Consider the following 21,836-nt stretch of genomic DNA (forward strand, 5'->3'; position numbering starts at 1 on the left):
GATTGGTGCTGTGGGAGGAGTGGAGGGAGACATTCATTTGGAAAATCAGATGGCAAGAGCCTTTTTATTGAGTAATAGAAGAGCAAAGCAGAAAGACCAGAATCTGGAGTCAAAAGACATGGTTGAGTTCTCATTCTGCAGCTTCCTAGCTGTAGGTCTTTCGGAAAATGACTCCTTTATACATAACTCTGACCTCATCTATAAAGTAAACCTTTCCTCCTTAGGAGATTGAGCTTCAAACTGTCACCTCTTTGAGGCTCCTGTCCCTTTACTACAACAGTAATTGCATCCACTTGGAAACTGTGTAGAGCTGTACAAATAAAAGGGTGGACAATAAACAGAAGAAATATAGTAGGTTCCACATACTCTAATGCCCAGCCCTTGGCCTGTGTGCCAGCATTCACTCCCAACTCCTTGAAAAGCTACTATTAAAAGAGCTTCCCTTTGGTTTTGAAAGATGTTTCTTGTAATGCATAGCACTTCAAAATAATAACAACTAACACCACAGAGAGGAGTGTGGAACACGCAGTGAGTAATACAGATAAGGAGCCAGGGTCTAAAACAAGCCACATAGGATTACCTTGGGACGTGATACAACAGGGAACATCATAACCTCCCTGCTTAGATGGCAGGGCAGACACAAGGCTGCCACAGAGCCTGATGGAGTAGGAGGAACCACGCCCAGCCATTCCCACACATGCTCAAGAGCAGGGCAGCTATGTACATGTTGGAGAGATGCTGTTTGTCTTTGACTCGCCCATGTTCTGAGTGAGCCCTTTGGCCCAGTTTTAGAAGCAGACTGAGCCACGGTGAGCAGAGGCGGGGCTTAAGGAGGCAGGAGTCCTGGGGCTTTATAAAGCCCTGTTGGGCACCGCTGGGCATCTCTTTCAAGGTCTGTGAGCTGCTGGCTTTCTGCTTGCTCCTTTGGAGATGCAGCGTCTGTTGACTCCAGTGAAGCACATTCTGCAATTGACAAGAGTGATGCAGGAAGCCTCCCTCACACCTGCTCGTCTGCTCCCAGCAACCCACCAAACGTGAGTCACTTTTTGATAAGCATCTTGTAACTAGTAAAAGAGACAGAGGGCCTGCTCTTGGGGAAAACTCACTAGAATCTCACTCAAAATTTAGTAAGGCTTGTGCACAGCAGCCTTAGACAAGCAAGTTAACTTTACAGGGTCTCAGTTAGCTCACTTCTAAACAGACAATCCCTTTCAGCTGTAGAATGAGAAGAGCCCAAACCTCTGACACATGCTGTGTTTGTGAGCAATGGCATCTTTTACTCCACCAACTGCATGAAGCAGTAGAAATATCAGTACCAGGGCCACAGCTCTCCTCTCTCCACCACCATTCCAAACTTTACCCCTAGCCTCTGCCAAGACCCTCAGTACCCTGCGCCAACTGCAGTGTTAATAAAACCAGTGACTTTAAATCACTGCAACAGGATCAGAAATGGACCGAGGATAAGAAGCTATGTTTGTCTTGTGTTCCAATTTTATGAAAAGGGGAAATGTGTGTTTATGTGTGTATGTGTACATGTTCTTTGCAAGAACAGACACACTCCTTTTCTTTGTAAATACTGCCTGAATGTGGCTCAAGTGCTTATGTTTTCCATAGTCAGCGATGATGGTAATACAGCTGTCGTTAGTGCCTCTGGCTCCCAGCCACCTATGTGTTGCTGTCTAGTCCCCAAACAATTCATTACACATTGGGACTAGTTTTATATTCTATGACTACTAAATATTTAGAAAAATGGTTTTGATCTAGTGTCTTTCCTTGCCAAATACCCAGGGAACCTGGGTGTATAGATGCGCATGGTAGGGGCTGATACACGTAGCTTTCTTATATTCTTCATTGTGCTACCATCGCCTCACTCTCCCCATGCACTGCCAAACCCTGCACGTAGGTTAAATGTCCCAGCTCAGGATTTAACCTGTTTCTGTATTTGTGAAGAAGAGATTGATGTGGGTTTGCTTGTTTCGATAGCAATAGTTGGCCATCAGCCAAAAGACACACATCAATCCTCCCCGACATTCTGACTTCCTTGGTTCAAACTCTTGGAATCATTCACATTTCCTTTCTGGTGTATTTACAGTTCATCCCATTATGCATGGCTTGAACTAATATTGCTTTTCATGAATCATCTTTTCTCTATATGGCTAATTGCCTTTAATCCAACCCACATTGGCTCTAACTCCAACCTAAAAGTGACTTCCATCTCAGCATCTGCTTTGCTGTCTTCAAAATTAAGCAAGACTTGTGCCCTCCATGTCCTGTATTTCTCACGTATTGTCTCCCTGCTCCCCTACACACCTGCATCTCCAGGGTTCCTTAGTTGTTCAGTCACCCCCTGCTGTGGCCACTGCCCCTTCATTCCCCTCCAGTTCTTCACTGGCAGAAGTCTGTCATCCATCAAGGTTTGCCTCAAATGCAGTCTCTTCCATCAAGCTTCCCTGATCCTCCAACCCACTGAAATCTCTGCTTCCTTTGAACGCCTGTGGATTTTGCCCACATCCCTCTTGTGGCCCTGACTACATTCTGCCTTGAAGTTGGGTTATATGTGTGCTTATCATTCCTCACACTGGTCAAGGAGGTCTCAAGAACCTCGCCCTCTTCTTTTCTTTGTCCAACCTCTTTGTTCGACCCTCACAACCCCTTCCCAGCACAGTGCCTGAAATGTAGTAATAATTTTGAAACACAAGGGAAGGAGGCAAGATGGAATGCAGAAGGAAAGATGTGGTACATGTTCTTGAAGTGGGCAACACCAGGAGAAAATGATTTAAAATTACACAAAGTGATCATTCTTTAGAGAAAGCACAAGATGAGAAGGATACTCTTAACTACGGTGGGCTGAAGCTTCCGAAGCCTCAACGTGTTAGTTTTCTTCAAGGCTTTATAATCCATTTCTAGAAATAGCTCCCCACCAAGACAGCTACAAAAGTTACCAACTGACCCGTTCTAAGCTTCTTCTTGCAAGCTTAGATTTCTAACTGGGAAGAAAGGGAGGGAGTCAGCCCAGAGAGAAGGCAGAGTGAGAACGAGGCTGGGAGAAAGGCAGCCAAGCTGGCAGTACAAGCACGGGCTAACCATTAGCTCCTAGGTACTGGGGAAGCTCCTCTGTAAATATTTGAGAGTACAAACTCCAGTTATTTGGAGGGCGTCAAATAAACAGGGCAGATAAATAAACTCCAAACCTCTCCTGTCAGATATAATGTGTATTTATCACTTTGCTTCACTATCTTGTGATCATATGATCCACTTTTGCCTGACAGCTGTCCTTAAAAGTGACCTTCCTGCTGGGAGAATTGGGGCTACCAGAGGCTCAGAATCCCAAAGGTGATTGATAGACACATTCAATCTGAGTTTCAGCTCCTGTAGAATGGAGCTAAATTTATAACCCTGGCACCCAAGGCAGTGAAGGGACAGAATATTTCTAACACGTGATAAACTATGAAGTTACCCTGAGCGCATCACTTTACCAGTGTGTGCCCTGGTTTCACTATCTATAAAATGAAGAATGTTGCTGAAGTGAACAGAAGGTAGGAAGTACTTTTGTATGGTAGCAGTACAGAGATCACCAAGTTCACCTCCCATATGCTCCCATACAAAAGGGAACACAGATTTTCACCAGGGATATTAAGAATCTGGGTTGAATAAAAGTGGATTGGTCCAGAAAAGAAATAGATCATCTCTCCCCTCTTTTTTTTTTTTTTTTTTTTGAGACGGAGTTTTGCTCTGTAGCCCGGGCTGGAGTGCAGTGGCTGGATCTCAGCTCACTGCAAGCTCCGCTTAGTAGAGACGGGGTTTCACCGTGTTAGCCAGGATGGTCTCGATCTCCTGACCTCGTGATCCACCCGTCTCGGCCTCCCAAAGTGCTGGGATTACAGGCTTGAGCCACCGCGCCCGGCCTTATCTCTCCCCTCTTTTGCTGACCCCTTTCCCCCGCCTTTTTTTTCCTCTGCTCTCATTTAGAATTGCTCTTTCTGCTCTCTGTGTTCCCTGTATATTTAGCTGTAAAAATGTCTGCCTCTATCACTGGGCTATGCTCTCTTTATGGGCACAATGCATGTCTGATTCACTACTGTGTATTTGGACTAGAACTGTGTTGGGTGTGCTCAATAAACACTGGAAGGCCCAATCAGAAAAATCAGCTAGCAGAAAACTTACTTATAAGTAGGAAAACAGTGGGTATGTTCTTGTGTAGAAAAAAAGAAAGAAGAAAGAGAAAGGCATATAATTAGAGGTATACTTTTAAAATGAGTAAAGATTATATTTTTACTCATGGTGATGTTGAAAGATTTATACAAGCCCTATAAGGGCTTATAACACGTAGAAGTAAAGTATATGCTAATAATAGTTCAAAAGGATGCAGAGAGTAAATAAAGGCAACCTAAAGTTTTTGCAGTGTTCCAAAAGTAAGAAGTATTAATTTAAGTAAGATTTCAACAAGCCATTTAAGCATGTTATAATCTTTAAGGTCATCAGTAAAAGGAAAAGAGGGTATAAGATGAATAATAAATATTTGCTTAATCAAAAAGGATATGGAAAAGGAGGAATAAAAGAACAAAGAACAAATGAGACCAATAGAAACAAATAAAAACATAAACTTAGTTCCGGGTCGTGGCTCATGCATGTAATCCCAGCATTTTGGGAGACCGAAGTGGGCTGATCACGAGGCCAGGAGATTGAGATCATCCTGGCTAACCCGTCTCTACTAAAACTACAAAAAATTAGCTGGGCATGTTGGCAGGCACCTGTAGTCCCAGCTACTTGGGAGGCTGAGGCAGGAGATTGGCATGAACCTAGGAGGCGGAGCTTGTAATAAGCAGAGATCACACCACTGCACTCCAGCCTGGGTGACAGAGTGAGACTCCTCTCAAAAAAAAAAAAAGAAAAAAACAAAGACTTAGTTCCAACTATATCAGGAATTACAACAAATATAAATGGATGAAATACTCAAATTAAAACACCACTATTGTTAGACTTATTAAAATTTTTTTAAAGGACTAAAAATATACACCGGTTACAAGAGACGTATGTTAAAGATAAAGACTCTAAGAAGTTGAAAGTAAAAAGGGACAGAAAAAGACATACCATGCAAACAGTAAGCAAAAAGCTAATGCAGCTATATCGATATCAGGAAAGGAAACTATGCCAAGAATATCACAAAGGCGAAAAGGGATATTTAACAAGGATAAAGGGGTCAATTCAATGAAAAGATATAACAATACTAAATTTGTAGTCATCTGATAACATAGCTTCAAAACATCTAGAAAATTAATTAAATGATTGCTATATTACTGTCTTTTGAGGAAACTATCTACAGACCATTAGTGGGAGTTTGATTGTTATCTCCATCACAGGTTTTCTACAGCCTCTGCTGTCCCCCTGGCCAAAACAGATACTTGGCCAAAAGACGTGGGCATCCTGGCCCTGGAGGTCTACTTCCCAGCCCAATATGTGGACCAAACTGACCTGGAGAAATATAACAATGTGGAAGCAGGAAAGTATACAGTGGGCTTGGGCCAGACTCGTATGGGCTTCTGCTCAGTCCAAGAGGACATCAACTCCCTGTGCCTGACGGTGGTGCAACGGCTGATGGAGCGCATACAGCTCCCGTGGGACTCAGTGGGCAGGCTGGAAGTAGGCACTGAGACCATCATTGACAAGTCCAAAGCTGTCAAAACAGTGCTCATGGAACTCTTCCAGGATTCAGGCAATACTGATATTGAGGGCATAGATACCACCAATGCCTGCTACGGTGGTACTGCCTCCCTCTTCAATGCTGCCAACTGGATGGAGTCCAGTTCCTGGGATGGTATGTACTGCCACGAGCCTTATGTAAGAAAGGTGCTGGGATTGGAGGCTGAATATTATCAGTTTTGCTTTTCAGTTCCCCAGGTGGCTTCATCTAGTGAAGGAAGGACAATATATTCACACAGCTGCTGCTATCATCCAACAATAACCACTTAGACTTATATAGCTTTACACAGTTAGGTAGCATGTTCACATAGCCATTCGTTTAATTCTTACAACAGCCTAGGAAGTGTGTATTATACCAGATTTATAGATGAGAACATGGCAGATCTGATATCCTACACATAGTGAGTGGCAGAGGCAAAAATGCCAAACCACATCTGATATATTTCCTATTTTACTGTACCTGTTTCTCTTAAACATATCCTAAGTCTCTGAGAGAGAGATTGGTGATGTTGAAAGATTTATACAAGTTTAGATGTTCAGGAAAAAAACACCCTCGTAGAAATAGGCCCAGAAAACCACAGGATAGACTGTGAATATTTCTCCTCTTTCTTCCTTAGCTGGCTCCTCGGATATTGTTTTTTGCTTAACATATTAACATTACCTTGTATCTTACTTATATCTTCTCCCAATGCTGTATTGGAGGACTAACCCCTGTTATTATGGCAAGAAACAATTCAAGGGAAACAGTACAATATGAGAGTTTGAAGCCATAGCTCTATCAATAAACAATGATAAATTCCTTAACCTTTTGAGCCTCAGGATTCTTATATGCCTATCTGCCTCGCTTAACTCATAAGAGGATTGAATAAAATAATTCATAGAAATGTGAAATTTTCATAAAGATATAAAAAAGTATGTTGGCAGTAGTTAAGACACTCTATTTACTAAGTTCGAAACTAGGATTAAAAACCTTAGAAACCATGATGAGCATTAATTATAAAATTAATCAAAAAGCCTTAATATTGGCAGAGTCCTCAGAGATTATCTAATTCAATATCTTTTGCTTTAGAAAAAAGAGGTCAAGAGGAGTTTAACAGTTTATCTCTGTTCATGCAGCAAGACAGTGCAATTCCAAAAGTCCATTCCATGCTTTTCCAACTGCCCTACCTGGCTCCATCATTAACAATTCCACTGACATGGGATGGTCCAGTCTACATCATCAAGTCTGTTCTTAAAGTGCCTCTCCTACTCGATACTTGTATTACTACTTCTCTAGTAACCCCTACCACCATTACCACCAGATATGTCCAACCAATTATTTAGTTGAGGAGTAGAAATGAAAAATAAGGGGCATTCACCAGCCTTTAACCAAAAATCAAAGAGCCTATTCTTGAGATCATTGTCAGCCTTAAGCACGCCATTTCAAATGAGTAGATTCTTCTGACGGACTGGGTATTTCACAGATGGGGTTGCAAATGCATCTTTTAAAAAAAATATGGTATCTTGGTATAAAAGTAAAAATTTTAAAAATAAGTTATTGAAATGTGAATTTTTAGTTAGTATTTAAAACAAAAACACCTAAGCTTGAGCCCAGACACTCGGACTATATACCCCGCAGGTGACAGCAACCACCAGGACCAGAGGATGCCAGTGTGAATGAGAACTCTGCTTCTGACCTAACCAGTCATTCACCTGGGGACCCTCAGGTGGGAGGGAGTGGCTCTGAGACTCAGGGAGTTCTGAATCACTCCAGAGAAAAGAGGAGGGCATGAGGAAAGAGAAGAGTATTTCTGGCTCAGATTGGCTGGGAGTCCCCATGTGTTCTTGTCTTTTTTTTTTTTAAATGAAAGTAATTAAAATTTGTATTTGGAAAAAAACATACCCATACACAAAAGTATATAAAGTGAAGAAAAACTCAGCCGGTCGCGGTGGCTCATGCCTGTAATCCCAGCACTTTGGGAGGCCAAGGTGGGCGGATCACGAGGTCAGGAGATCGAGACCATCCTGGCTAACACAGGGAAACCCTGTCTCTACTAAAAATATAAAAAATTAGCCGGGCATGGTGGCAGGTGCCTGTAGTTCCAGCTACTCGGGAGGCTGAGGCAGGAGAATGGCATGAGCCCGGGAGGTGGAGCTTGCAGTGAGCCGAGATCACACCACTGCACTCCAGCCTGGGTGACAGTGAGACTCCGTCTCAAAAAAAAAAAAAAAAAAAAAAGTGAAGAAAAACTCCTCATTTGACCCCCCGCCCCGCCCCGTTACCACTTCCCAAAATTTAACACTAGTGGTTTCTTTGTATTCTTCCAATATTTTTTCTAGGTCCTACAAGTATACACGTATTTATTCCATTTTAAACATTGTATAAAATATTCCTCATCTCTTAGGTCTTAGAGATAATTCTGTATCAACATATATAAGGTCCATCTGATTCTTTTTAAAACCACAATATTCTTTGATGGATATGCCACATTTTATTTAATTAGTCCCATATTGTTAATAAATTCCTAGAAGTGGAATCTCAGGATAGGTTGATTTAAAAGTTTGATAAAGTGTGCCAAATTCTTCTCCAAAATGTTGTACTAACTTACATTACTACAATGTATATATTATCAAACTTTCCAATCTTTGTTAATTTAACAAGTAAAATGATAATGTTTTTGATTTGCATTTCTTTTATCGTAAGAAATCTTGAATATTTCTATGTTGTTTATTGGCCGTTTTTCTATTATATAGTTTGCCTTTATTTTTTATTTTTTATTTTTTTAGACAGAGTCTCGCTCTGTTGCCAGGCTGAAGTGCAGTGGCAGTAATCTCCACTCACTGCAACCTCTGCCTCCCAGGTTCAAGCGATTCTCCTGCCTCAGCCTCCTGAGTAGCTGGGACTACAGGTGCCCACCACCGTGCCTGGCTCATTTTTTGTATTTTCAGTAGAGATAGGGTTTCACTGTGTTAGCCAGGACAGTCTCGATCGTCTGACTTCATGATCCTCCCGCCTTGGCCTCCCAAAGTGCTGGGATTACAGGCATGAGCCACCATGCCCGGCCTAGTTTGCCTTTTTAGTGAAACTTTTATAAATGAAGAGAAACTGCTTTTTGTTGGTTGTAAGTACTGTAAATACTTCCCCAATTTGTCTTTTGACTTTGTTTCTGATAGAAGGCTTTGATTTTTAGGTAATCAAATTTACTGGTCTTTTCCTAAATGGATTCTAAATACTTTTCAATCATTTCTAACCCTTAAAATTTTCAAAATGTGTGTGTGTATACAGGTAGAAAAAAGTATTGTTTTCCCTTAATTTTATGTATATAAAATTATATATACTTAAATATATATTTGTATACATTAAATATACCAATATACATATACTAATATATTTATATATACTAAATATATACTTACATTTATATATTTTATATGAATTATTTGTGTGTGTGTATATATGTAAATATATATATACACACATATGTATATACACACATGTGCACATAACATTGGGGAAGAAAACAATACTTTTTCATTGATGTTGGAGTTGGGATTATTATAATTCTTAAGAGAAGGTTCCTGGATTTCAGTGAATTTGGGTTGGAGTCCTGACTCTGAATCCTTATCCTACCATTTATTAGCTGTGTGGCTTTTGGGCAAGTGGCTTAAATTCTTTAGGCCTCAGTTTCTTCATCTGTAGGATGGGGATAACTATATCTGCTATATAGATTTATCATGAGGATTAAATTATATGGAAATATGTCTCCCAAAGCAGTGCTGTGGGTGAATACTGGGAGCTTCCTCACAGGTCAGAATACTAAAATTACTACCATATCTCACCCATGAACTCGAGTTTTTGGGACAGTAATTCTGACAGATGAAAGTGGAATACATAATAGTCAAGACCACAATTATTTATTGAATACTAGTCTGATTATCATAAAGTTAGTGACTATGGATCATTTACTCTACATAAACTCTTTTCACACTGAAAGTAGTGCCATGCAATTCAAGGCACATGGCTCAGGATCCAGTCAGACCTGGGTTTGAATATCAAAATCCATATTAACTAGATATGTGACCTTATACTAGTTACTCAGTCTCTCAGGAAGGCAACGTCTTCACTTATGAATGTGGATGTTACCTACCTCATTGGATTGTTTGAAGAATTGTTTAAGGATAACTAGTGTCCTACTAGTGTTTTAAGTGTTAGTTTCCCTCCCTGTCCTTTACCTTCTATGATTTAGGATATAATTTCAGGATCATGGAGTGCCATAAGGAGATGAGTACAAACACAAACCGGAATTTTCTCCAAAAGTGTCAATTAACACATTTTTCACTGGAGTCAGAGACAGAATTCTGTATAAATGAGCATTTTACAGAGTGTCAGGATGCTAAATTTTGACTTTACATTTCAAATGTATCATGAATTGCACTAGAACATAAGCTCCATAGGACTGGGAGTTTTTATTTTGTTTATCACTCTATATCCAGGACCTAGAATTGTGCCTGGTACACAGTAGGCACTCAATCTACTCCAGATTTCGTAGTGATGGTAATTATTTCTTGTTTCTCTTTACAGGTCGTTATGCCATGGTGGTCTGTGGAGACATCGCCGTCTATCCCCGTGGTAATGCTCGTCCCACAGGTGGGGCCGGAGCTGTGGCTATGCTGATTGGGCCCAAGGCCCCTCTGGCCCTGGAGCGAGGTTTGTAGTAAACCATTACCAAGAGGCTGTGCATGGCATAGCCAAGAACATAGATCCTAATCCCACATTGGCACACCTGCTACTCAGGGCTGGGGTATGGGTTTGAGGATGGTATTGCTTGCCTCTAAAAAGGGCTGATCTGTGGAGCAGAGGGAGGAGAGGAGAAATAGGAGAGGGGAATCCGCCAGGTTTCCTCTCCTGTGTCATCAGGCATTGGCATAATGATGCATGAAATGAGCGGTGCAGATACTGGTGAGGAACCTTAGGGAACTCTTCTGGCAATCGAAGATTAAAATAGATAACTGGATATAAAGCGCAAGTCTTTCCTTTGAGACTCTTGGCTTCTATTCCAGGTTTTGTTAAGCCCATGGAGGTAAGGAAAAGGAAATGTACATCTCATTTGTGTAATACCAACAACCTGTCCAACTCCTTTTGAATATGCGAGGGATGTTGAATGGGCTCAAACTTGGACATGGGACACAGATAATGACCAGAAAGCTCTTTTTACATGGTTCTCTCATCCTTTGTGCTCAAGGTAGGCTGCATTGGATGGTCTCTGAAACCCTCTGTGTGCCTTTCCAGGACTGAGGGGAACCCATATGGAGAATGTGTATGACTTCTACAAACCAAATTTGGCCTCGGAGTACCCAGTGGTGGATGGGAAGCTTTCCATCCAGTGCTACTTGCGGGCCTTGGATCGATGTTACACCTCATACCGTAAAAAGATCCAGAATCAGTGGAAGCAAGGTATGCGACTCAGAGGCCAGACAGTAGGGGCTCTATTCACATAGGCCAAGAGTTTGTACCCAAAGGCCATGGCAAGGTCTCTTCTCTCCTGCCTTGAAAATAATGTCAAGAGAATTGTTTCCTGTCCTCTTTCCTACACTCTTCCCTGGGTCTATGCTAAAATCCATTTGGATGTCATTCAAGGTCAGATGTAAAACGGCTTCTAACTTGAGCTAAATAAAAGAAAGTAAACAATCCAGGGCAAGGCCCCCAGTATGAAACCCAGGGATGTCAGCCACTCGGGGAGACGGCTTTAAGAGGCCGGGCAACCACATTCCACAGTGGTTGGCATTTGTTTCTGGTTAAGTCAGGCATGGTTTGGTGCTTGGTTTGTAGTTTACCATCTTTTAAAGTCTGACGTTGGGAAATCGTACCTATATTTTCTATATGCTAAAGTGTTGTCAGTGATTTTTCTCTTTGTGGTGCTATTGCAGGTTGATTTTATTTTCACCTTTAGTTTTGAAATTTCCCTGCTGAGAAATATGTACTGCTTTCATAAGCAGAAAAGAAGCAAATAAGTCTTCCTTTTAAAATACAGAGAAGCAGGGAGTGGTGGTTCACCCCTGTAATCCCAGCACTTTGGGAAGCTGAGGCAGGAGGATCACTTGAATCCAGGAATTTGAGACCAATGTGGGCAACAAAGCAAGACCCTGTCTCTAAAAAAAAAAAAAAAAAAAATACAAAAGTTAGCCAGGCATGGTGGCATGAGCCTGTAGTCCCAGCTACTCAGAAGGCTGAGATGGGGGTAATTGCTTGTAGAACAGGAGCCCATACAGTGAGCTATGATCAAGCGACTGCCCTCCAGCCTGGACTACAGAGTGAAACAAACCCTGTCTCTAAGAACATATGAATAAATAAAAATAAATACAGTTAAACCCACTTTAAAGAAATAAATAGTATTCTTGTCTGCTCAGGCATGACCAGATGGGTATCCGCAAAAGACAGATTGCAGTGTGGGAGAAGGCATGGATGCCTTGGGGGTGGCATAAAGAGCTACCTCTTGTCTCTTCCCACTGCAGTGGGTGGAGGACCACCTACCAGAGGTGAACCTTATGGGTAAGAAATTGCCTTGGGCCTCTCTGCCTCTGTCTGTCTTCTGTAATTGGTTATTTGCTCTTAACTCCTCTGAATTCTTGTGGCATTTAAATTTTACTCCTTATTTGCATATATAATGTGACAGATGAGGCTTTGGATCCCAGCACTAAAATGTAATCTTTCCTAAGGGCAAAGATTGCATTGCACTCCTCTTCAGAGTGAGAGAGACAGTCAGTAGAGTAGAGACAGAAACATCTGAACCTGAATCCCAAACTAGCCTTTTTACAGTTGGGTTACCTTGGACAGATGACGATGTTTTGGAGACGGGTTCCCCCTCTGGAAAATGAAGAAAATTATATAACATAAGGTTGATTTGAGATGAGTATCATAGAGACTGGTAATAGTAGACACAAAGACTTTGTTTCTTTCCCTTCTTTCCTTATTAGTAGAGAGTGCTTAGTAAGTGCATGTAAAATGAATAAATAAAGCTTATATGCGTTTGCAGGAGGTGGGAAGTAGTTCCCTGGGAGGCCTGGAGAAACCTGACACAGTTAAATCTCAGGGAGGAGATCTAAATGGCTCACCCCTCATGCCCCATCCTTGCCTTCACGCTTCCTCTTCCAGCTGGCAGTGATCGACCCTTCACCCTTGACGATTTACAGTACATGATCTTTCACACACCCTTTTGCAAGATGGTCCAGAAGTCTCTGGCTCGCCTGATGTTCAATGACTTCCTGTCAGCCAGCAGTGACACACAAACCAGCTTATACAAGGGGCTGGAGGCTTTCAGGTGAGTCCTCTTCTTGGGGATCCTAGAGGCTGGTGAGGGGTGAGCAAGAAGGAGGCTTCTTCATGCCTTGAGTCTGGACCACCAGCACCCCTGTGGGGGACAAATGGCAATCCTCCAGCAGAACAGGAACCATCCTAGGTCCTTCTGCGGGGCAATGGATTATTGGCTGGGTAGGGCCCTCCATGAGTTAATGCAGGGAAACACGGGGGATTTGGCAGCACTGCAGGATAAAGGGACAGTAAGAAACTGCAGAGAACAAAGAAAGAAAGAGAGAAAGAGAGAAAGGGAGAAAAGGAGGAAGGGAGAAAGAAAGAATAGCGAAATCATTCAGTCAATAAACATTTTCTGAACATGTTATGTGCTAGACATCGTACTAACCTCTCAGGGTACCAAAATGAATGTGACTCCATGATCCCTGCCCTAGAGGATCTCACAGTCTAAACAGACACAAAAACATAGAAGTAGATGATCACACTACAGGGTAGCAATTTGCGAAGTGTCAGGTCCCATTCTCACTTGTCATTGTCTTAATTCATGTCCTGCTTTTTGCTTCACTTTCTTCCATCTATAAAATGGGGATATTCCAGCTCACCCCCTTAGATGTGAAAAACCAGAAGGAATGCTGTTTATTGATTCACCACACTAATCACTAATATTTACAAAGAAATGTCTTCAATACAGTTTCCACTGGGAAAGGAATCTTTCCCTTTCTTCTTGGTACCTGTTTATTTCAAATTTCGGTCAATTTTATCAACAGTAGAATAGGCTACCAAGTGTAGCCCCTGTTACTAACTAGTACTCCTAACCCTGCCACTAACTAAAACATCAAAATTAGCACAAACACTGCTTGTAAGACCGGCCCTATTGAAACAAAAAGTATAATGTATACCAAATATACTAGCTTAATATCTTTAATATATAAATATATTATCAATAATAAAATAAATACCCTAATAGAAAAATGAGCAAACAATATGAACAGAAAATTTTCTCAAAGAAGAAATGTATATGATCACATTTTAAATGTGCATGTTCATTAATAAAATGTTTACTCAAGTTACCATTTTCTCTAGATAGTGTTTTTAAAATGTGAATACCCAGAATTGTCAAGGCTATGGGAAAATGGGCGGTAGTGGATGTGTAAATGAATCAGGTGTTTTGAGGAGTAACAGAAGAGCATGAAGCCAAAGCCTTAAAGATGTGCAACCTTTGGGCTCAGTAATCCCACGTGTTTAAAAGAACACCTACCTATTCACTGTAGTGTTTTAACTAGCAAGGAACAGGAGCAAGAAGATAGGTTAATGTGGGGTACATCCTGTCATGGACCATTCTTCACCCTTTACAAATAATGTTTTACAATGTCGTGGGAAAACACACGCGCGCACACACACACACACACACACAGAGTTAAGAAAGTATGCTAACCACAACACATAGCATGATTTTCTTTCTAATTTTCTAGTAAACTGTATAAAAGTAGGGATAGATTCCACCAGAAAAATATGAATGGTAAGTCCATTAGTGGTATGTTCTCCTTTGGGCTGTTCTGTATTTCCAAATATTGTAGAAAAAACATGTGCCAAGTCTTCTTTCCAGAAGCTGTTACTTTTCCCCCTTGCTCCCTCCCTCTCCTCCCCTGGCCTCTCACATGGCTACCTCTGGTTGCCTCACAGGGGGCTAAAGCTGGAAGACACCTACACCAACAAGGACCTGGATAAAGCACTTCTAAAGGCCTCTCAGGACATATTCGACAAGAAAACCAAGGCCTCCCTTTACCTCTCCACGCACAATGGGAACATGTACACCTCATCCCTGTACGGGTGCCTGGCCTCACTTCTGTCCCAGTGAGTACTGTGTCTGGCTCTGTGTCTTACATGCACACCCCCAGCCTCCACCACCATGGTCTGTGGGGTCAAAAAAATTGGGTTTCTCTTCTGGCTCAGAAATTTAAAAGAAAGGAAGGGGACTAGTATGGTGGCTCATGCCTGTAATCTCAGCATTTGGGGAGGTTTAGGTGGGCAGATCGCCTGAGCCTAGGAGTTCGAGACCCGCCTGGGCAAAGTGGTGAAACCTCATCTCTACAAAAATTAGCTGAGCATGGTTGTGTGCACGTGTGGCCCCAGCTACTCGGGAGGCTGAAGTGGGAGGATGGTTTGAGCCCAGGAGTGGAAGGTTGCAGTGAGCCATAATTGTGCCATTGGACTCCAACCTGGATGACAGAATGAGACCCTGTCATAAATAAATAAATAAATATAAAAGAAAGGAGGGGAGGGAGAAGGCAGGAAAAGGAAGGAAGATGAAAGAAACTCATACCAAAGGTGTATGTATAGGCGGATTTACAGTCTGTATCAGACAGTGGTCTCCAAAGTGAAGTACATGATGTCAAGGGATGGGCAAGATCTGTTCGGGTGCATGAAGAAAACAGTAGCTTTTGTATGCATATTTTTGTCTCATTTATTTAAAATCTCTATATGTAGTAGAGCATGGTGGTTAAATGGGTCTGACTTTAGAGCCCACAACTTGGGTTCAAAATTTTTTAACCACTTATTAGGGTTGACCTTGGACAATACTTAACCTCAATGCACCTCATTTTCCCCATCTGTAGCATATGTGCAATCACGATACCTGTGTTCTACTGTTTTTATGAGCATTAAGTATCTAAACCAATTAAAATAGCAGTGCTCAGCAGGTGCTCAAATGTTGGATGTTATTTCTATTCATTTTCTGTTGTGTGGGTTTTATAAGGAAGTATTGCATATAACATAGGAAAGGGCTAGGTGAGGTGGCTCATGCCTGTAATCCCAGCGCTTTGGAAGGCTGAGGCAGGAGGATCTCTTGAGCTCAGGAGTTTGAGACCAGCCTTGGGAACACAGGGAGACCCCATCTCTACAAAATTTTTTAAAACAATTAGCCATGGATGTTTGCGGTGGCTCATGCCTGTGATACCAACACTTTGGGAGGCCAAAGTGGGAAGATCATCTGAGGTCAGGAGTTTGAGACCAACCTGGCCAACACGGCAAAACCCCTTCTCTACTAAAAATACAAAAATTAGCCAGGCATGGTGGTTCGCGACTGTAGTCCCACCAATTCGAGAAGCTGAGGCATGAGAATTGCTTGAACCCGGGAGGCAGAGATTGCAGTAAGCTGAGATCAAGCTACTGCACTCTAGCCCAGGTGACAGAGTGAGACTCTGTCTCAAAAAAGAAAAAAATAGCTGGGTGTGGCGGCTTGCACCTGTAGTCCCAGCTACTCAGGATCCTGAATCCTGAGGTGGGAGGATCACTTGAGCCCAGGAGGTAAAGGCTACAGTGAGCCATGATCACACCACTGCACTCCAGGCACTCCAGGCTGGGCAACAAAGCAAGACTCTGCTAAATTAAAAAAAAAGAAAGAAAGAAAGAAAGAAAAAAAGCAGGAAAAAATGCTTATGGGTGAACTTGATCAAATTATTACTCACAGGGGATGATCAAAAATTATGACTGCTGAACCATTACCAGTCAACATGTGAGCCTGAAGGGTGAGTCCAGTGGTCTGATCTCCACTTGGAGGCACTTTCAGAAGGTGCTGAATTTATCCTGTCCTCATGAGAGGGTAGAAGCTCTATGTACACCAAAAATTATCTTGTTGTTTCTCTGCCTTATATAGCTGGGATATTAGCTGCTTTCCTTTTGGCAAGATTTCCTACACATAGGCCTGTCCCTGAGGTCTACCAGAAGTCCCTCTTTATGTAGGATGCCTGGAACCCATTTCTAGTTATGTGAGGTAGACAGGGAGAAGATCGGGATGATAGGCTGTTGTTCTATTTGCAGTGCAGAATATATTATATATATACATATATAAAATGTGGTTTTTATTTGATTTTTTTCCCATAGCCACTCTGCCCAAGAACTGGCTGGCTCCAGGATTGGTGCCTTCTCTTATGGCTCTGGTTTAGCAGCAAGTTTCTTTTCATTTCGAGTGTCCCAGGATGCTTCTCCAGGTGAGTCTCATCTTTCTAGTAGGCAATCCTGACAAGATTCATCTGGTAGAATAACCATCTTCTTCCCCACCATTGCCGAGGCTGCCATCTTGAGAGAGTTAATGTTATTATTAATAGCAAAGGAAATCACTGAAGGGATTTAAGCATGGAGTAAGTTGGTTTAATTTATGTGTTTAAAGCACTTCTTTAGCTACTACTTAGAGACTAGATTGAAAAGGAACAAAGGTGGATATGGGGAAACCACTTAGATTGTTCCAGTAAATAGTTCAGGCAAGAGGTAATGGTTGCTTGGTTGCAATTGATTAAAGAGAAGTTGATGGATTTGAGATACCTAATAAGAATTTATTGATTATTTTGTGATTGATGTGATTAAGGACATGCATCTAAGTACCATGTGGCATACACCTTGATCAAATCAGTGTGTCTGCCTGCCCGTTTTGCTAACAAGTATGTTTGCTTATCATTTCGTGGTATTCTAAGCCACACACACTGCACATTCCTCCAGGGTGTAACCTCCCACAGAACCTGACTCTCTGTTGGACTCGTGATTGGCCATAGTGATAATGACAATGAAGAAGGTATAACAATCTTGCTTTTGCTTACCAGGCTCTCCCCTGGACAAGTTGGTGTCCAGTACATCAGACCTGCCAAAGCGCCTAGCCTCCCGAAAGTGTATGTCTCCTGAGGAGTTCACAGAAATAATGAACCAAAGAGAGCAATTCTACCATAAGGGTAAGAAAAGGGGCAGGAAGAGAGGAAGAGAAGGTAACTCATCTCAGACCCCATTCCAGTAGCTGGGAGTCAGGGATTCCTCAGAAATCTAGAATGTGGTAGTCCAGGGTCAAGACTTCTATGAGATATGGTTGGGAGAAGATTTGCTAGAAGATCTGTTGTCCAAAGGGGCAAGAAGTAGTTGCGAAAACAGAGGATAGAGTTGGGAAGAGGGAGGCAGGATGCAGCTTCCCAGTATAGAATATAGCTAAACACCCAGAATGTGTAGTCCCATGGAAGCCAGAAGTATAGTCTTTGAAAATACTGTCTGCAACAGTTGACAGAGTGCAGACTTTAGAGCTAGATATCCAAATCTAACCCTGAGCTGTGCCACTCACTAGCTGTTTATCTTTGCAAAAGTTGTTAAACTTTTCTCAGTGGTCTTACTTCTAAAATCATACTGATTTTGCAGGATTTCCAAACAAATTAAATGAATTACTCTACATAAATATGTTATCAACTAATATTACTGTCTCCTCCAAATTGCCCTCTTTCTCCACCAAACATAAAAACAAAATATTGCCCCAAAAGCGACAAATAAAAGGAAAATGAAACCCAAATGTAATACTAGAGAGATTAGTTAGTGGTTTTAAAACCATGGTACTGCACAGTTTTACCATGGTTTCTATAGGTTTTATATATATTCTCAAGCAAAACTTGAGATACATGTTTGTAGCATGGTCTCAAAAGAAGACAGAATATATGGAATTGGAAACGTTCCAGAAAACCTAGACCTAGTGGTCATTGCTCTCTTCTGGACCAGTGGATATGTTATAGCAAAGAAAGACAATGAGAATAAATATAGACCCAGGCGCAGTGGCTCACACCTGTAATGCTAGCCCTTTGGGAGGGAGAGGCAGGTGGATCACTTGAGGCCAGGAGTTCGAGACCAGTCTGGCCAACATGATGAAACCCCATCTCTACTAAAAATATAAAAAATATAAAAACATGAATATAATATGAAAAAATAAAAATTATATAAAAATTAGATGGATGTGGTAGCACACACCTGTAATCTCAGCTACTTGGGAGGCTGAGGAGAACTGCTTGAACCCAGGAGGCAGAGGCTGCAGTGAGCTGAGATCACACCACCACACTCTAGCCTGGGTGACAGAGCGAGACTGCGTCTCAAAACAAAAAAAAAGAAAGAAAAAAAAATAGGACCTCTAGGACAAACATTCATGGACAAAGCAGTGAAATACTGCAATGAATCAGAACCAGAAAATTTAGTTTAGAAGGAAGTGTCTGTTAGGAAACAGGAAGCTGGGAATTACATCTCAAAGTAGGAACTATTGGCAAAAGGATGGGATGAAGGTTTCAGTGGAGGAAGGCTATGCTTGCTGTAGGAAAATTTTGTACTCTTATAATAAAAGTCTTAATAGCCTTTTATTAAGGCCTTAAGTGCTAGATTCAAGATGGCCGCTCCTCTGGTTCCACGGGTCCAGTGTTCTATTTGGTGGACTGAGGGTGACCTTGTAGCCCCTTTCAGCACAGCCAAGAGAGCTTCACTGTGGAGGTGCAGACATCTTCATGACCATTTTCTCTTCCAAAAACTCATACAACTCTTTGTGAGTACTGCCTCTTCTCCTCATTCCACAGCGAATTTCTCCCCACCTGGTGACACAAACAGCCTTTTCCCAGGTACTTGGTACCTGGAGCGAGTGGACGAGCTGCATCGCAGAAAGTATGCCCGGCGTCCCATCTAAAGGTGGTGAGTGAGAGTTTGCAGAGTTGGTGGCATAAAACCCTAAAGTCTTCCTCCGGGTAACAACACAGAGAGAGAGAGGGTGGGGACATGTGCAGGGAGAAGAGAGTTTAATGGAAGAGGATTGGGGTGAGAGGAGAAATGGGAGCATTATTTGTGGTATTTTTAAAAGGAAAAGCAAGTATTCAGAATAGGAATCTTGCAGTTTGGGAACATTAACCAGGCCAGGGAGGGTTCATAGCTTTCAAACTAATCAGAAGTGGAGATTTGCACCATAAAGACCAATTAAAACTCTTGAGGCTCTTTGCCTTGGAAGGCAAAAGCCTGGGGGGAGAAACATGTTCTGAAATCTTGAATGTGAGAAATAAGAGTGGGATTTGTTTTCCTGATCTGCTGAAGATAGGAAGCTCTCCTAGAAGAAGCTTGACAGATTAGCATTCAGAGCATCTGTTGAGTGAACAGGCTATGAACCTGAACCTACAGAAATCATTACTCTAGGGGGATGAGATCAGCAGATCTGATGAGCAACAGAACAACCAAGATGAGCAGCCCCAGAGCCTCAGAAATGGTACACACCAATGTGTGGGAGACAAATTCATAAGGAAACGGGTGGGTTGAAGAGTCCCTTAAAGCCAGGCACTTCCGCTGGAGGGAGTTTTAGGCTAAGGGTCGTGTAACAATTCTTATGTCATGGGATTCCTTCTGGGGAGAAGCAGTGAGGTTCAGGAAATTCATGGACACAAGGATAGGGAGAAGAGAGCAAAATGAAAGAGGATTGTGGGGAGAGGAGAAATGGGAGAATGCTTTATGATCGTTTTAAAAGGAAAGCAAACATTCAAAATAAGAATCTTGTATGAACCCAGGTAGCTGCCTTCAGTTGACCGAATAGGTAGGATAAACGGAATGATAGAGTGAGAAGAGATTTATTTTACAACCCGTACATTTTAATTAGTGCAGTCTCCATGCTCAAGTTTTTAAGATTTTCCCCTCCTTTTGGTAGATGGAGAGGGAAGAAGAAAAAGGTGTGCCGAGGCAGGGATGGAGCAGAGGAAGAGAGGGAAGAAGTCAGTGGGAGGCGGAGATGCACAGATACAGCCACCTCAGAGGAAGCAGAAGTGCAGCTGGAGGGATCCTGGGTTCATTCCTCACCGCTGGGATATTCGCAGGTGCTAGGCTGCTGCAGCCCAGGTGTTGTTAGGGCTAGGAGAGGTGGACAAGCGGGCTGAGGGCCGCAGGATGCCGTTGAGAGGGCGAGCTCAGTTAGCAGGCCCTGAAGACTGTGGTACTGCCTGGGAGCCTGTGTGCGTGTTGGAAATACGGTTCTTAAGGGCAGGTCAGTAGCAAAGAGGGGCTGTTAAATGTGTCGACTTAGTTCATTTATCAGGAGAAATAGGGAGGGAGTGGGGAAAGGGAGAGAGAAAGAGAAATTTGGAATTTTTAAAAGAGAATTTCCACATCAGGCTCCCTCCCTCTCATGGTAGACAAGCTTCTCACAAGTGCTTAGGCAGCATTATACCTGAAAAGAAAAGCTGGAACTCTTGAACTTTTCTCATATTGATTATTAATATGAGCAGTGAACTTCCAACAATGAGATTTTAGCAGAAATGAAGGGTTGCTGTCGATGCAGAGCTCGTGGTGGAGCTCTGCAGTTCTCTGCACTGCCCTAGCCTGCCCCTCCTGCTTTCCTATCACAAGCAGATGTGCGATGGGGGACCCTGCCTACCCCCAGGCTTGGCTCCAGTAGCATTGGGCACAGATCCCTCAGGTGTCCAGGCTTGGCACTGGGTGCCTAGTGGGAGCACCCTCAGGATACATTTAGGAGAGCCCCTCTGCACAGCCACACCTCGGGCAAGAAGCAGGCACTGGGGGCAGGGTGCCCAAGAGGAGACCCATGATTGAGTGACCTTTTGTTTATTTAAGTTCTATAGATCCGTGGAGAGCTTCCTGGGAAACGTATGCTAGCAGAGCTTCTGCCCGTGAATCATATTTTGAAGATCCCACTCTTAGCTGGTAAATGAATTTGAATCGACATAGTAGCCCCATAAGCATCAGCCCTGTAGAGTGAGGAGCCATCCCTAGCAGCCCCTTCATTCCTCTCCATGCTGTAATCACTGTCCTGGGCTTGTGGTGCTAAGGACTAGGGGTCCTTTGTGGAAGAGCAAGATGGAGCAATGGAGCAAAGATCTCTTCATGAATCACTGGCCTCCAGAAATGTGCATGCGGATCAGCTGTTGCCTTCAAGATCCAGATAAACTTTCCTGTCCTGTGTTATAACTTTATTATTATGAATATTGTTAAACTTCGGTGCCATTCCTGTGAATCTCCAAATTTTGTATCTTGTTCTAAGCTAATATATGGCAATTAAAAAGGGAGAAAGAGGAAA

The 21,836-nt window shown here is 42.4% G+C and overlaps 1 protein-coding gene across 2 annotated transcripts; it reads left to right on the plus strand.

Moving 5' to 3' along the window:
• Positions 1-865: 865 nt before the first annotated feature.
• HMGCS2 (3-hydroxy-3-methylglutaryl-CoA synthase 2) lies at positions 866-21,836 on the plus strand. Of its 2 annotated transcripts, none has more exons than XM_015149389.3 (10): positions 866-1,034; positions 5,361-5,815; positions 10,262-10,387; positions 10,970-11,134; positions 12,833-12,998; positions 14,672-14,842; positions 16,871-16,977; positions 17,584-17,709; positions 19,348-19,459; positions 21,374-21,836. In XM_015149389.3, the coding sequence occupies exons 1-9, from the start codon at positions 931-933 to the stop codon at positions 19,452-19,454; spliced, it is 1,527 nt and encodes a 508-aa protein (XP_015004875.3). In that variant the 5' UTR covers positions 866-930; the 3' UTR covers positions 19,455-19,459; positions 21,374-21,836. The 2 variants fall into 2 exon arrangements, with proteins under 2 accessions (XP_015004875.3, XP_001114146.3); XM_001114146.5 differs by having other exon boundaries at positions 21,382-21,836.

This window comes from Macaca mulatta, chromosome 1, assembly GCF_049350105.2.
Source record: "Macaca mulatta isolate MMU2019108-1 chromosome 1, T2T-MMU8v2.0, whole genome shotgun sequence".
Lineage (NCBI taxonomy): Eukaryota > Metazoa > Chordata > Mammalia > Primates > Cercopithecidae > Macaca > Macaca mulatta.